Below are 13,879 nucleotides of genomic sequence, written 5' to 3' on the forward strand. Positions count from 1 at the left end.
AGATGAGCCCGGCCAGGTGGTTGCAGTTTCAGTAGAGGATTACTTTGGGAATAGTGATCACAATTCCGTAAGTTTTAGAATACTGATGGACAAAGACGAGAGTAATCCTAAAGGAAGTATGCTGAATTGGGGGGGTGGGCGGGGAATGAGAGAGAAGGCCAACTATAGTAAAATTTGGCAGGAGCTGGGGAATGTGGATTGGGTGCAGCTGTTTGAGGGTAAATCCACATTTGATATGTGGGAGGCTTTTAAAGAGTTGTTGATTAGAGTGCAAGACAGACATGTCCCTGTGAAAATGAGAGATAGAAAAAGCAAGATTAGGGAACCATGGATGACAGGTAAAATTGTGACAGTGGAAAGAGGAAAAAGGAAGCATACATAAGGACTAGGCGACTGAAAACAGATGAAGCTTTGGAAGAATATCGGGGAAGTAGAACCAATTTGAAACAAGGGGTTAAGAGGGCTAAAAGGGGTCATGAAATATCTTTAGCAAACAGGGTTAAGGAAAATCCCAAAGCCTTTTATTCGTACATAAGGAGCAAGAAGGTCACGAGAGAAAGAGTTGGCCCATTCAAGGCCAAAGGAGGGAATTTATGCAAAGAGTCAGAGAAAATGAGTGACATTCTCAATGAGTATGTTGCATCGCTATTAACCAAGGAGAGGGACATGACGGATGTTGAGGTTAAGGATAGATGTTTGATTACTCTAGGTCAAGTGGCATAAGGAGGGGTGGGGGTGGGGGGTGGGGAAAGGAAGGGTTGGGTATTCTAAAAAGGCATTAGGGTGGGCAAATCCCAAGTCCGGATGGGATCTATCACAGGTTACTGAGGGAAGTGAGAGGGGAAATAGCTGGGGCCTTAACATATCTTTGTAGCATCCTTGAGCACAGGTGAGGTCCCGGAGGACTGGAGAATTGCTAATGTTGTCCCCTTGTTTAAGAAGGGTAGTAAGGATAATCCAGATAATTATAGACCGGTGAACCTGACATCAGTGGTGGGGAAGCTGCTGGAGAAGATACTGAGGGATAGGATCTATTTACATTTGGGCTTATTAGTGATGGGCAGCATGGCTGTGTGTAGGGAAGGTCATATCTGACCAACTTGATAAAATTCTTTGAGTAAGTGACAAAGTTGATAGATGAGGCAAGGGCTGTAGAGGTCATATATATGGACTAAAGTGAGGGGTTTGATAAGGTTTCCCATGGTAGGCTGATGGAGAAAGTGAAGTCGCATGGGGTCCACGGTGTACTAGCTAGATGGATTGAGAACGGGCTGGGCAACAGGAGACAGAGAGTTGTAGTGGATGGGAGTTTCTCATAGTGGAGAACTGTGACCAGCGGTGTTCCACAGGGATCCGTGTTGGGACTACTGTTGTTTGTGATATACATAAATGATCTGGAGGAAGGTACAGATAGTCTGATTAGCAAATTTCAGATGACACGAAGATTGGAGTAGCAGACAGTATTCCATCTGCAAACGGGAAAGCCCTGGGGAAAATTGATGCACAGAGAAAATCTGGGTTCTGGATGTGAGAGTTTGCTCGCTGAGCTGGAAGGTTAGTTTTCAGACGTTTCGTCACCATTCTAGGTAACATCATCAGTGACTCTCCAATGAAGCTTCATTGGAGGTACACTGATGATATTACCTAGAATGGTGAAGAAACTAACCTTCCAGCTCAGCGAGCAAACTCACATCCAGAACCTCAACCTGAGCTACAAATCTTCTCAAAACTCGCTAGAAAATCTGGGTGTTCAGGTACATAGTACCCTGAAGGTGGAAACACAGGTGGATAGAGTGGTCAAGAAGGCATACGGCATGCTTTCGTTTATCGGACGGGGTATTGAGTATAAGAGTTGGCAGGTCATGTTACAGTTGTACGGGACTTTGGTTCGACCACATTTGGAATATTGTGTACAGTTCTGGTCGCCACATTACCTAAAGGATGTGGATGCTTTCGAGAGGGTGCAGAGGAGGTTCACCAGGATGTTGCCTGGTATGGAGGGCGCTAGCTATGAAGAGAGGTTGAGTAGATTAGGATTATTTACATTAGAAAGACGGAGGTTGAGGGGGGGACCTGATTGAGACCTACAAAATCATGAGATGTGTAGACAGGGTGGATAGCAAGGAGCTTTTTCGCAGAGTGGGGGAATTCAATTACTAGGGGTCACGATTTCAAGGTGAAGAGGAAAAAGTTTAGAGGAGATATGCATGGAAGGTTCTTTACGCAGAGGGTGGGGGGGGTACCTGGAATGCATTGCCAGTGGAGATGGTAGAGGCGGGCACAATAGCGCCATTTAAGATGTATCCAGACAGATACATGAATGGGCATGGAGCAGAGGGATACAGATCCTTGGAAAATAGGCGACAGGTTTAGATAGAGGATCTGGATTGGTGCAGGCTTGGAGGGCCGAAGGGCTTGTTCCTGATCTGTAATTTTCTTTGTTTTTTTTTTAAGGGGAATACGCCACCACAACTACCACCCCACCTTAAATGCATGCCTCCTAGCATTGGACATTTCAACTCTGGGGAAAAAAAATTCTGACCATTAACCCTATCTATGCATCTCAATTTTGAGACTTCTATCAAGTCTCCCCTCATCCTCTGCCACTCAAAAACAACCCACATTTGTCTAGCCTCTAGTTTCTAGCTCGTACCCTCTAATCCAGGCAGCATCCTGGTAAACCTCTTCTGCACCCTCTCCAAATCCTCCACGTCCTTCCTATAATTTGGCAACCAGAACTGAACACTCCAAGTGTGGCCTAACCAAGGTTTTACATAGCTGCAACATGACATCCTGACTCTTGTATCAGTGATAATGGAAACTGCAGATGCTGGAGAATCCAATATAATAAAAAGAGAGGCTGGATGAACACAGCAGGCCCAGCAGCATCTCGATATGAAGGGTCTAGGCCCGAAACGTCAGCTTTTGTGCTCCCGAGATGCTGCTGGGCCTGGTGTGTTCATCCAGCCTCACATTTTATTATCCTGACTCTTGTACTCAGTTCCCTGACCAATAAAGGCAAACATGCTATAAGCCGCCTTCACTTCCCCATCTACTTGCATAGACACTTTCAGGGAGCTATGGACTTGAACCTCAAGATCCCCCAAAATGTCAATGCTGTTCAGGGTCCTGACATTACGTGTGTACTTTCTCTAATATTTGATCTCCCAAACTGCAGCACCTCACACTTACATGCATTAAACTCTATCTGCCATTTCTCTGCCTATATCTGCAACTGATCTATATCCCGGTGTATCCTTGAAAAACCTTCTACACTATCTACAACTCCACCAATCTTCATATCGTCTGCAAACTTACTAATCCACCAATCTACATCTTCATCCAAGTTATTTACTGTTCTCACAAATGGCAGAGGTCCCAGTACGGATCGCTGCGGAACACCACTAGTCATAGATCTCAAGCATGAAAATCACCCTTCCACCATTACCCTCTGCCTTCTATGGGTAAACCAATTCTGAATCCACGCAGCCAAGTCACTGTGGGTCCCATGGCATCTTCTGGCTGAGCTTACCATGAGGGACCTTGTCTAAAGTCCATGTAGACAACATCCACTGCTCTACCCTCATCCATCACTTCTGTCACGTCCTCAAAATTCAAACAAATTCGTAAGACATGACAAACTTATTTGTTTGAAATTCTGATCCACCAATCTAAACATTCACCACCTCCACAGATGCAAGGTGTTTGCAGAGTATGATCTAATAACATGTACTGAAGAAAGTCACTGAGGCTCTTTTTAGCAGCATCTCCCAAACATGCAACCTCTACCAAATGGGACAAGGGTAGCCGACCTGAGGAACAGTTACAAGTTTTCTTCAAGCCACATATCACCCTGACTTGGAACTATGTCACTATTCCTTCTCTATTGTTAGATCAAAAACCTGGACCCTCGTTCTAACAGCACTGTGGATATATATACACTGCATGATGGTTCAAGATGTCAGCTATGACCACCTGCTGAAGGACAATTGATATGGGCAACAAATATTGGCCTGGCCAGCAATGCCCCATCCACTGAAAGGATAACAAAAATGAATGATACATCAGGCATGACGTGCTGAATGATCTACTCATGCTCCTATTGACGTTCTCTTCAGCTTGACAATTTCCATTTGTAAAAGTGCAAAACACTCCAAAATAGCTTATACAAAAAGCCCTACAGAAAGACAATTTGTTGGACATACCTTTGAGGTGTAACCAGTCCATACCTGGTAGCCTCACTGATTCGGTGAGGCTGCAATGTTCTATGACTGTTGGGATTATGACTCATTCTGCTCATTTCAACTGAAAAATAAATGGATTTTTGTACAGTTAATGCATTCTTATATGAATGATGTACAAGTTGACACGTTTCATGTATTGCTTCCTAATAATCTTGTGTCAACAAAATACTTGCAGTAAAATTAAACATTATTGCAACAGTATCTTGTGATTTCTAGTTTTTATTTCACTTAATTTCTTTTTTTTGAGGAGGCGACATGGAGAATTGAGGGTACAGCGAATGCTGTCAAAACGAGTTTTAAGGCAGTTGACAAGTTGGCAGAGTGGTCAGGAAAGTAAAAACACATGGGAAGCAGTGGAATGTGGCGACAAGGATCCAAAATCAGCTCAGCAACAAAAAACAAAGCAAACATGTTTCGAGAATGAAAGCAGTTTCCAGCAGTGTTCCACAGTGCTTGATTTGAAGCCTTTTGTTGCATTATATTGATGATTTAGACTTAAGTAGTTGGTATGATTGGGAAATTTGCAGGTGATTCAGATCAGTGTATTCAAAAATAAACATGATATCTGTCAACTCGAGTGATATCAATGTTTTGGTTGAGTTTGTGGATTGAATTCCATTTATTATTTTTCCACAGGATATTTGGGAGGGCAAACAAAGCTAGGAAATACACAACAAACAGGGAAGATATTGCTTTTATTTCAATGCACTGCAGAAACTCAGCAGCATTTGGGGAGGGAAACAGACTTAACGTTTCAAGTCCATCTGACCACGTAGTTCATATTGAACATGCAATGTTAACTCTACCTCTCGACAGATGATGCCAGACATGTCGAGATTTTCCAGCAATTTCTAGCTTTATTTCAGTTTTCTAACATCAGCATTTTTTTGGTAGCATACTGAATTACACAGCAGTGCTTCTCAAACATCTTTCTGGGGTAACCCCATTTTAATGCTTTATGGTGCTTTTTTGGGTGGTGTTGAGTGATTGACAGACTTCTCCCTTCCACTTCCAACCTTTCATGGAACTGTACTTCTACAGGGGAGGGTGTAGGTTTCAAATGTTGAGTCGGGAAAGATGGATTAGGTCAACATTCTTGAAACTTTAAGGATTTCTAAATGATACTGACATTGAGGGATCTAGGCACACAGGTTCACAAATCCCTGAAAGTGGCAACATTGTTGGATAAGGTGATCAAGAAAGTACACAGCATCCTTGCCTTAATTGGCCAGGTCACTGAATATAAAAGTTAGCAAGTAGGTTACAGCTGTACAAAACTTCAGCCTGCATTTGGAATATTGCATGCAGTTCTGGTTGCCACACGACCAGAAGGAGGTTGGAGAGAAGGTTTATCAGGATGCTGTCTGGTTTGGAAGGTTTTAGTTATGAGGAGAGGTTGGATAAACTCAAATTGTTTTCACTGGAAAGACAGAGGTATAGGTTGGATGGTCCTTTTTCTCAGGGCAGAAAGGTCAACTACAAGGGACACAGGTTCAAGGTGAGAGGGGGGAAATTTTAGAAGAAAAACGCAGGGAAACTTTTTTTCCATTAAGGGTGACGTGTGCTTGGAACACACCGCCAATAGTGGTGGTGGAAGCAGAAAGTTAGCCACATTTAAGGCATATCTTGATAGACACATGAATGTAGAGGCAAACAGAGGGATAGATGCCTTGTATGGACAATAAGTAATGGGTCTAATAAGGATTAGAATTGGCGTGGGCTTGGTGGGCCGAGGGCCTGCGTCTGTGCTGTGCTGTATACCTTCATAACTTTCTTCAGCGTCAACATCTGATCATGAGGCCATACAGCAATAGCCAAAGAGTCATTGGCCACAAGACCAAAAGAAAATAAACGAGGATTTAAAGAGACCTTGCAACTGCCCCAAAATTTTAGATCATGTCCCCATTCGAGTTCAAACCACAAGTTGAAAAACCCTTTGGAGAGGAAGTGGAAGCGCATGCCCCCAGGTCCTGGAAGGTACAGATAAAGAAACCACATGGAATACTTTCCTTTTACTGGACAATAGAAAAGTAGAAATGTAATGCTGGTACTGTATACAATACCAATTTGGCCACAGTTCAAAATGTATCAAGTCATACTCCTAGAGGACCACAGGGCTGCTCTCATCAGAGACAGACAACTGGTGGTGGTTTCACCTGAGGGTCACCACAGATCAGGCACAGCGGAGAAGGTGAAACCATTGTGGTAACCTCAGCCAGGTACAAGAACTGAATCTCCACTATTGAAATCACAAATCACCCATCTGGTCAACTATGAACTGTATACACAGTGTAGTCACATTACAGAGAGGACAAAATTGCTCTGGAGGTGGTGCAGAGGAGATTTACAATAATGCTTGAAAAACTGCAGCTACGAGAACAAATTGGATTGGCCAAGGTTGTTTTTCTTAGAACGGGGAGGCTAAGGGATCACTTGTTTGAGATGTATAAAATTATGAGGCTCCCAGATAAGTAGAGAAGGAAGAATGATCTCTCCTCTAAAGGAAATCAATTACACAGATTTATGGGGAGATAGCAAATTAGATGGAAAATTTTTCACTCAGAACAGGTTGGACATCTGGAATTTGTTGCTGATTTAATGGTGCCTGGAATTTGGAACTCTATTTAGTGGTGGAGGCAAAAGCCCTCAAATTTTTGAATAGGTACCCAGGCCTGCACTTGAAATGCTGTAACCTGCAAGGTCAGGCAGCTGATGCTGGAAGATGAGATTCAAATCGTGACTAGTTTGATTCAATTTACACATGCTGAAATGTTACGTTCTATGCAGTAACTTTTACAAATCTAAATAATTTAAATACACGCAAAAACTTCTCATTCTGGACAAAGCTGCCTGTGTGTGGAAATAAATGTTGGAAGATAAATGTGTGATGAGAGTGAGGGCTTGTTAAAAAAACAAACAAGAGGGGGAAAAAAACCTTGTCAGAAAACAGGTTTTCTTGGACACAAGCTGATCACAGCTTTCATCAGACAGATACTGGAAAGGAATTTCCTAATACATTGGTCAAGATAAGACCATAAAATATAGGAGCAGAATTAGGTCTTTGCTCCAATATTCAATTGTGGATGATATGTTTCTCAACCTCATTCTCCAACCTTCTCCACTCAGACCTTGATCCCCTTACTAAACAAGAACCCAACTATCTTTGTTTTAAATACACTCAACGGCTTTGCCTCAGAGAGCTGTGGAGGCCATGAATTTCGCAGATTCACTACCTTGGCTGAAGAATTTCCTCATCTAGTTCTAAAGCATTACCCCTTCACTCTGAGGTTGTGTCCTCAGTTCCTACTCTCTCCTACCAGTGGAAGATTCTTCTCTGGGTTGACTCTATCCAGGTGTCTCAGTATCCTCTAAGTTTCAGTCAGATCATCATCCTTCTAAACAAAAAAACAAACTAAACAAGCCCTTCATCCCTGACATCATTCTGGTAAGCCTCCTCTGGACAGCGTACAATGACAGCACATCTTTCCTAACATATGGGGCCCAAAACTGCTCACAAAATTCCAAATGTTGTCTGACTGGAGATTTGTACTGCTGAAGTAGGGTCTGGGTGGGGATGCTCTAAGGGTCGGAGTGGACTTGTTGGGCCACAATTAGTTATGCTCATCTACTTGTTATTTCTTAATAAATTCCAGTACCACCGAAGGGCACATACCTAGACATTCCTACCACAACCACCTTCGAAGTTCCCATCTTTCCGACGTTTTCACAACTAACCCCTTTCCCCTTAGCCTCACCACTGGACCAGCCACCCTTTACTCTTTTTGTCTATTCCTTCCCCTCCCGTTTTACTTAGTTCATTCCCCAGGCCCTCGAACCAAACTGCAGGGTGAACACAGTCTTGCCCTTTGCCCTCAAATAACACTCACTGAACCTTACCCTCCGGACCTCTACACCCCTTCAGGACACTCACTCATTCCCCTCCCCCCCCCAAACTGTCATTCCCCTCGCTTCCCATATGGGACCCCACACCCTCTTTGTCCCAACTGCCTTTCGAAACCCTTCACTACCCAGACACTGGGTAAACACCACATCCCTCCCTGTCCACCACTCCCCCTTTCACCTCCCGGACTCTTGTCTGATCTCTGATCTCTGATCCCCGATCCCCAACCCTCAGCCGCCCTCTCGTACCACCCACCCCTCACCCCACCTCCGATCTATAAAATCCTCTCCCAAATCCAGCACAGCTTCCTCAGTCACTAATTAACACTCACCGCTCGGGCTCCACCCGTCTTCTAGAGTTTGCAATTCGCGCCCAAAACAGCATCAAAATAACGGTCACCGGAAACGGAACTGCATCATCGACCGTCCGCCGCAACAGTTCCTCCCAATTCACGTCCCCATCAGGACAACGCCGTGATACTCCAGTTGGCAGGGGATCGCTGTGGTCGGGAACGGGGTGAAGCTGTGGAGGAGGCGGCATCACGAGAATGACCGGCTGGGGTGGGGGAGAGAATCTCAGTTCGCGGCCATCATTGTCTGCAAGGGGAGTGAGTAAAGGCGGAATCAATATCAGAGGAGAATCACTATCTTGGAAAGAGGGTGGGCTCATTATTAAAGAGATAGGAGGGAGGCGGGCTCACTGACACGGGTTGTTCAATGTTACTGGGAAGAGGGCTCAAAGACACTGGGCTAACAGGTAGAAGGAACTGCAGATGCTGCAGAATTTGAGATAACAAGGTGTAGAGCTGGATGACCACAACAGGCAAGCTGAGGTTCCTGCTGTGGTCATCCAGCTCTGCCCCTTGTTATCACTGGGCTAACAGATACTGGGGGAGGGTCACTGACAAATCAGCAGGCACTCACTGACAGAGTGGCTCACTGGTGCTGGGTGGGGAGGAGCTCGCTTTCCATCACGAGCGCCATGGGACTCTGACACTCTGAATACCCCATTCCTCTCGCCATGGTCAGCGTTGGAAAAATCCCAGCGTCGGTAATTAGAACTAGTCACACGTTCTGAAAGCTGTTAGTACCAAATGTGTTGAAAAAGGAAGATAAGTAAAAAGAACATCTTAAATCGCTCGTCCGGTTGAAATACTTAGCTAATTCAATGTGTTTGGACACAATCCTAATTAATAGGAATGTGTGTTGAGCTAACTCCTAACCACTATATAAAGGGCTACATGACGAAATTAAAACTGTAGAACAAGCTGAAGTCTTACCTCTTATTAGTCCTTCACAATACTGATGGCCTTGAATTGTTTGAAGGTGTTATACTGATTCCTTGCCAAATCAGTATCTATTTGGACTAAGAAAATAAGAAATAAGAGCTGGATTAGGCTATACTGTCCTTTGAGCCCACTGTGTAATTCAGTTAAATCATAGTTGATCTTCTACTTCAGCACCATTTTCCTTCACTATCCCTGAATCCTTGATGTTTTTCATATGTAGAACTCTTGATTTCAGTCTTGAACATACTCAGCAACTGACTCCATGCTGTGAAGAGAGTAGAATCCTCAGCCATTGGAAACGTTCTTCCTGCATCTCCCCTGTAACAATTGTTTACTTGAATGAGGTCACTTCTCATTTTACCATGAGATTTTTTATTCATTTATCAGATGAGGGTGAGACTGGCTAGACCAGCATTTATTGCTCAACCCTAATTGTTGTGAAAAGTAATCTACATTGATATGGGTCTGGAATCAAGTATAGGTCAAACCAGGTAAAGTTGGCAGTTTCTTTCCCTAAATGACATTAGTGAATGAGATGGGTTTTTCCGATAATTGGCAATAAATTCATGGTCATCATTAGACTCATAATTCCAGATTTTTTTATAAAGTTCAAATTTTACCAGCTGCCATGGTGGGATTCGCACTTGGGTTCCCAGTACTTTGCCTCGGTTTCTGGATTAATTGTACAGCAATAATACCACTAGGCCATTGTCTCCACATTATCAGAGCAGAATTAGGCCATCCAACCCATCGAGTCGTAGAGATCTACAGCATGAAAACAGGCCCTTCGGTCCAACTTGCCCATGCCACCCAGTTTTCAAAATTTAAACTAGACCTTTTTAGACCTCCATATCTTTCTATATATCTATCTCATCCAAGTACCTCTCAAAATATTTCTTAAATGATGAAATTGTACTTGCTTACACTGCTACCTCTGGCAGCCTGTTTCACAGTCACCACCGTCTGTGTGAAAAAAAGTCCCTTTGAACCCTTTTGTATCTCTCCCCTCTCACATTAAACCTGTGCCCTCCAGTTTTAGACTCCCCACCATGGGGATAAGCTGTCTGCTATCTGCCTTATCTATGTCTCTCATGGTTTTATATATCTCTATAAGGTCACCTCTCAGTCTCCTATGCTCCAGGGAAAAGAGTCCCAATCTATCCAACCTCTCCTTATAAAACAAACCTTCCAGTCCAGATGGCATCCCAGTAAATCATTTCTGCACTCTTTTCTAGTTTACTAGTATCCTTCTCTTAATAGGGTAACCAGAACTGCACTCAGCACTCCAAATGTGGCCTCACCAATGCATCCCATCTCCTACACTCAAAGTTCTGACCGATGAAAGCTAGCATGCTGAAAATGTTCTTCACTGCCTGTTTACCTGTGACTCCATTTTCAAGGAGCTATGAACCTGTACTTCTAGATCTCTTTGTTCGAAAACACTCCCCATTGACTGTGTAAGTCCTACCCTGGTTTGTTTTACCAAAATGCAACAGCTTGCATTTTTCTAAATTAAACTGCATCTGCCATTCCTCAGCCCACTGGCCCAGTTGATCATGATTTTGCTGCATTCCCAGGTAACCTTCTTTGCTATCCACTATACCATCAAGCTTGGTGTCATTCACAAACTTATTAAATCGTACCTCATAAATTCTCATCCAAATCATTTGTATAAATGATGAATAACAGTGGACCCAGCACCGATCCCAGTAGAATATCGCTGGTCACAGGCCTTCAGTCTGTAAAACAAACCTTGACCAACACCCTCTGTCTTCTACCGTCAAGCTAATTTTGTCTCGAATTGGATCCCTGGATCCTGTGAGATTTAATCTTATTGAACAGCCTACCATGCAGTACTTGTCAAAGGCTTTGCTAAAGTCCATGCAGACAATGTCTATTGCACTGCCGTCCTCTACTTTCTTGGTCACCCCTTCAAAAATCTCAATCAAATTCATGAGATGCAATTTCCCACACACAAAGCCATGCTGACTATGCCATATGTATCCTTGTCTCTCCAAATGCCTGTAAATCCTGTCTCAGAAGCCCCTATAACAACTTACCCACCATGGATGTAATGCTCACAATTCTGTAGTTTCAAGGTTATTTCCCTACAGCCTTTCTTAGATAATGGCGCAACACTTAGCGACCCTCCAATCTTTGGGCATTTCATCCGTGGCTTTCGATGATACAAATATCTCCGCTTTAGGGGCCCAACAATTTCCTGCCTAGCCTCCCACAAAGTCCTGAGGTATACTTCTTCAGGTCCCGGGGATTTATTTACCTTAATGCATTTTAACATTACCAGCACTTCCTCTTCTGTAATGTGGCCACTCTTCAAGACATTACTGTTTATTTCCCCAAGTTCCCTAGCATCCTTCCATTCCTTAGCAGTCAATATTGATGAGAAATATTTATTTATAACCTCAACCATCTCTTGTGGCTCTGGACGCAGATGATCTTTTTGATCTTTAAGACACCCTATTCTCTCCTTAGTTGCTCTTTTACCCTTCATGTACTTGTAGAATCTCTTTGGATTCTCCATTACCTTATCTGCCAATGCCATCTTGTGTCCCCTTTTAGCCCTCCTGATTTCTCTCAAGTATACTCTGACACCCTCTATATTCCTTAAGGAATTCATAGGTTTAAGGATCCTAGCTGCCTATGCATGTCATATGCCTCCTTTTTCTTGAGCAGGACTTCAATATCACTCCAATAGGAACATGTTGACCCTGAACTCTCATTAATGCACTTTTGAAAGTGATTGAGGTGTCTGCTCCACCATTCCTTCATAGCTGATATTTTTCTCAACCGCATTCTCCTACCTTCTCGCCATAATCCTTGATCCCCTTAGTAATCAAAAACCCATTTATCTCTGTCTTAAATAAATGACTTCACCTCCATGGCCCACTGCTACAATGAGTTCCACAGATTCACCACCCTCTGGCTGAAACAATTCCTCATCTCAGTTCTAAAGGGTTGTCCCTTCACTCTGAGGGTGTTCCCTTGGATTCTGGCCTCTCATACTACCACATCTATTCTATCCAGTCCCCTTGGCGTCCTTTTCAAGACCCTTTGCACTTCTGATTTCCGAAGACTTTCCCCATTTAGAAAATAGTCTATGCCTTTATTCTTCCTACCAAAATGCATTACTTCAACCTTTGCGACATTGTATTCCACCTGCCACTTCTTTATCCACCTGGCTAGCATGCCCAAGTTCTTCTGCAGCCTCCCTGCTTTCGTAACACTACCTGTCCTTCCAACTATCTTTATGTCATCTGCAAATGTAGCACCAATACCTTCAAATCCTTCATCCAGATCATTAATGTATAACGTAGATGTGGTCTCAACACTGATTCCTGCAGAATTCTACTAGAAACCAGTTGCTATCCTGAAAAAGATCCCTTTATCCTTACTCTGTGTCTTGTGAATGTCAGCTAATCCTCTATCCATGTCAATACTTTGCCCCTAAAACCATGAACTCTTACTTGATTTCCCAGCTTCCTGTGAAAGGCCTCCTGGAAATACAGATAGATCACATCTACTGGCTCTTCTTTGTCTAACTTGCTTGTTACTTCCTCAAAGAATTCTAACAGATTTGTCAAGCATGACATCCCCTTTTGGAAGCCATGCTAACTCTCCTATTTTGCCATGCATTTCCAAGTACTCTGGAATCTCAACTGACCATGAAACCATTGTCAATTGTTGGAAAACCCCATTTGGCTCACTTGTGTCCTTCGAGGAAAGAAATCTGCTCTCCTCAGCTGATCTGGTCGACATGTGACTTTAGATCCACGCAATGTAGATTGTATTCAACTGCACTTGGACAATTAAAGATGGGCAATGAATAGTGCCCTAGCCACTGATGTTCACATCCTGTAAATGATTTTTTTAAAATTAGTGGCAGTCGACTAAGTATGGTTTCATTAAGGCTTTATATAATTGTAGTAAGACATCTCTATTCAACCGTACTGTAACAAAGATCTTCCTAAATGCTTGCTGCATGTATCTGCTAACATTCAGTGACTGATGAACAAGGACAAAGTACATTTGAAGATCTACACTTTTCAACCTGTCACCATTTAAGAAATGCCCTGATTTTCTATTTTTATTTCCAAAGCTGATAACCTCACAATTCTGCACTTTGCATTCTGTCTGCCATTTTTTTTCACTTACTTAGGAGCTCCAAATCCTCTTGGAATATCTTTGCCTCCTCCTCATAACTCACATTCTACTTTGTTGTGCTGCACTGCAAGCATAAAAGTAGTGGGTAGATTCTTATCGGGGTCCAGGTGACGTGGGCTATGGCCAGATGTGCGGCAGAAAGGGCAAGAGGTCCTGCAAGACCAACTTTGATGCAAGAGCAAGTGAGGAAAGGTGTTGCAGGCAATGGTGAAAGTTGTAAAACATGAGTCTTGATGGGAGGTGGCTACAGAGATAGAGTCAGTA

At 43.3% G+C, this 13,879-nt stretch overlaps 1 protein-coding gene across 3 annotated transcripts in view; it reads right to left on the reverse strand.

Annotated features, from left to right (window-relative positions):
- The window catches only part of ndc80 (NDC80 kinetochore complex component), a 78,974-nt gene extending 70,065 nt beyond the window's left edge, over positions 1-8,909 (reverse strand). Inside the window, exons 1-2 of one of the 3 annotated variants that reach the window (XM_048559609.2) lie at positions 8,477-8,592; positions 4,230-4,305 (exon numbers count right to left, since the gene is read on the reverse strand). In XM_048559609.2, coding sequence (XP_048415566.1) covers positions 4,230-4,300 — 71 coding nt within the window. In that variant the 5' untranslated portion in view covers positions 4,301-4,305; positions 8,477-8,592. Of the gene's footprint in view, positions 1-4,205; positions 4,306-8,476 lie in introns of all 3 variants that reach the window. The other 2 variants (XM_048559608.2, XM_048559607.2) reach the window with 2 other exon arrangements.
- Between the last annotated feature and the right edge of the window lie 4,970 nt (positions 8,910-13,879).

This window comes from Stegostoma tigrinum, chromosome 30 (assembly GCF_030684315.1).
Source record: "Stegostoma tigrinum isolate sSteTig4 chromosome 30, sSteTig4.hap1, whole genome shotgun sequence".
Lineage (NCBI taxonomy): Eukaryota > Metazoa > Chordata > Chondrichthyes > Orectolobiformes > Stegostomatidae > Stegostoma > Stegostoma tigrinum.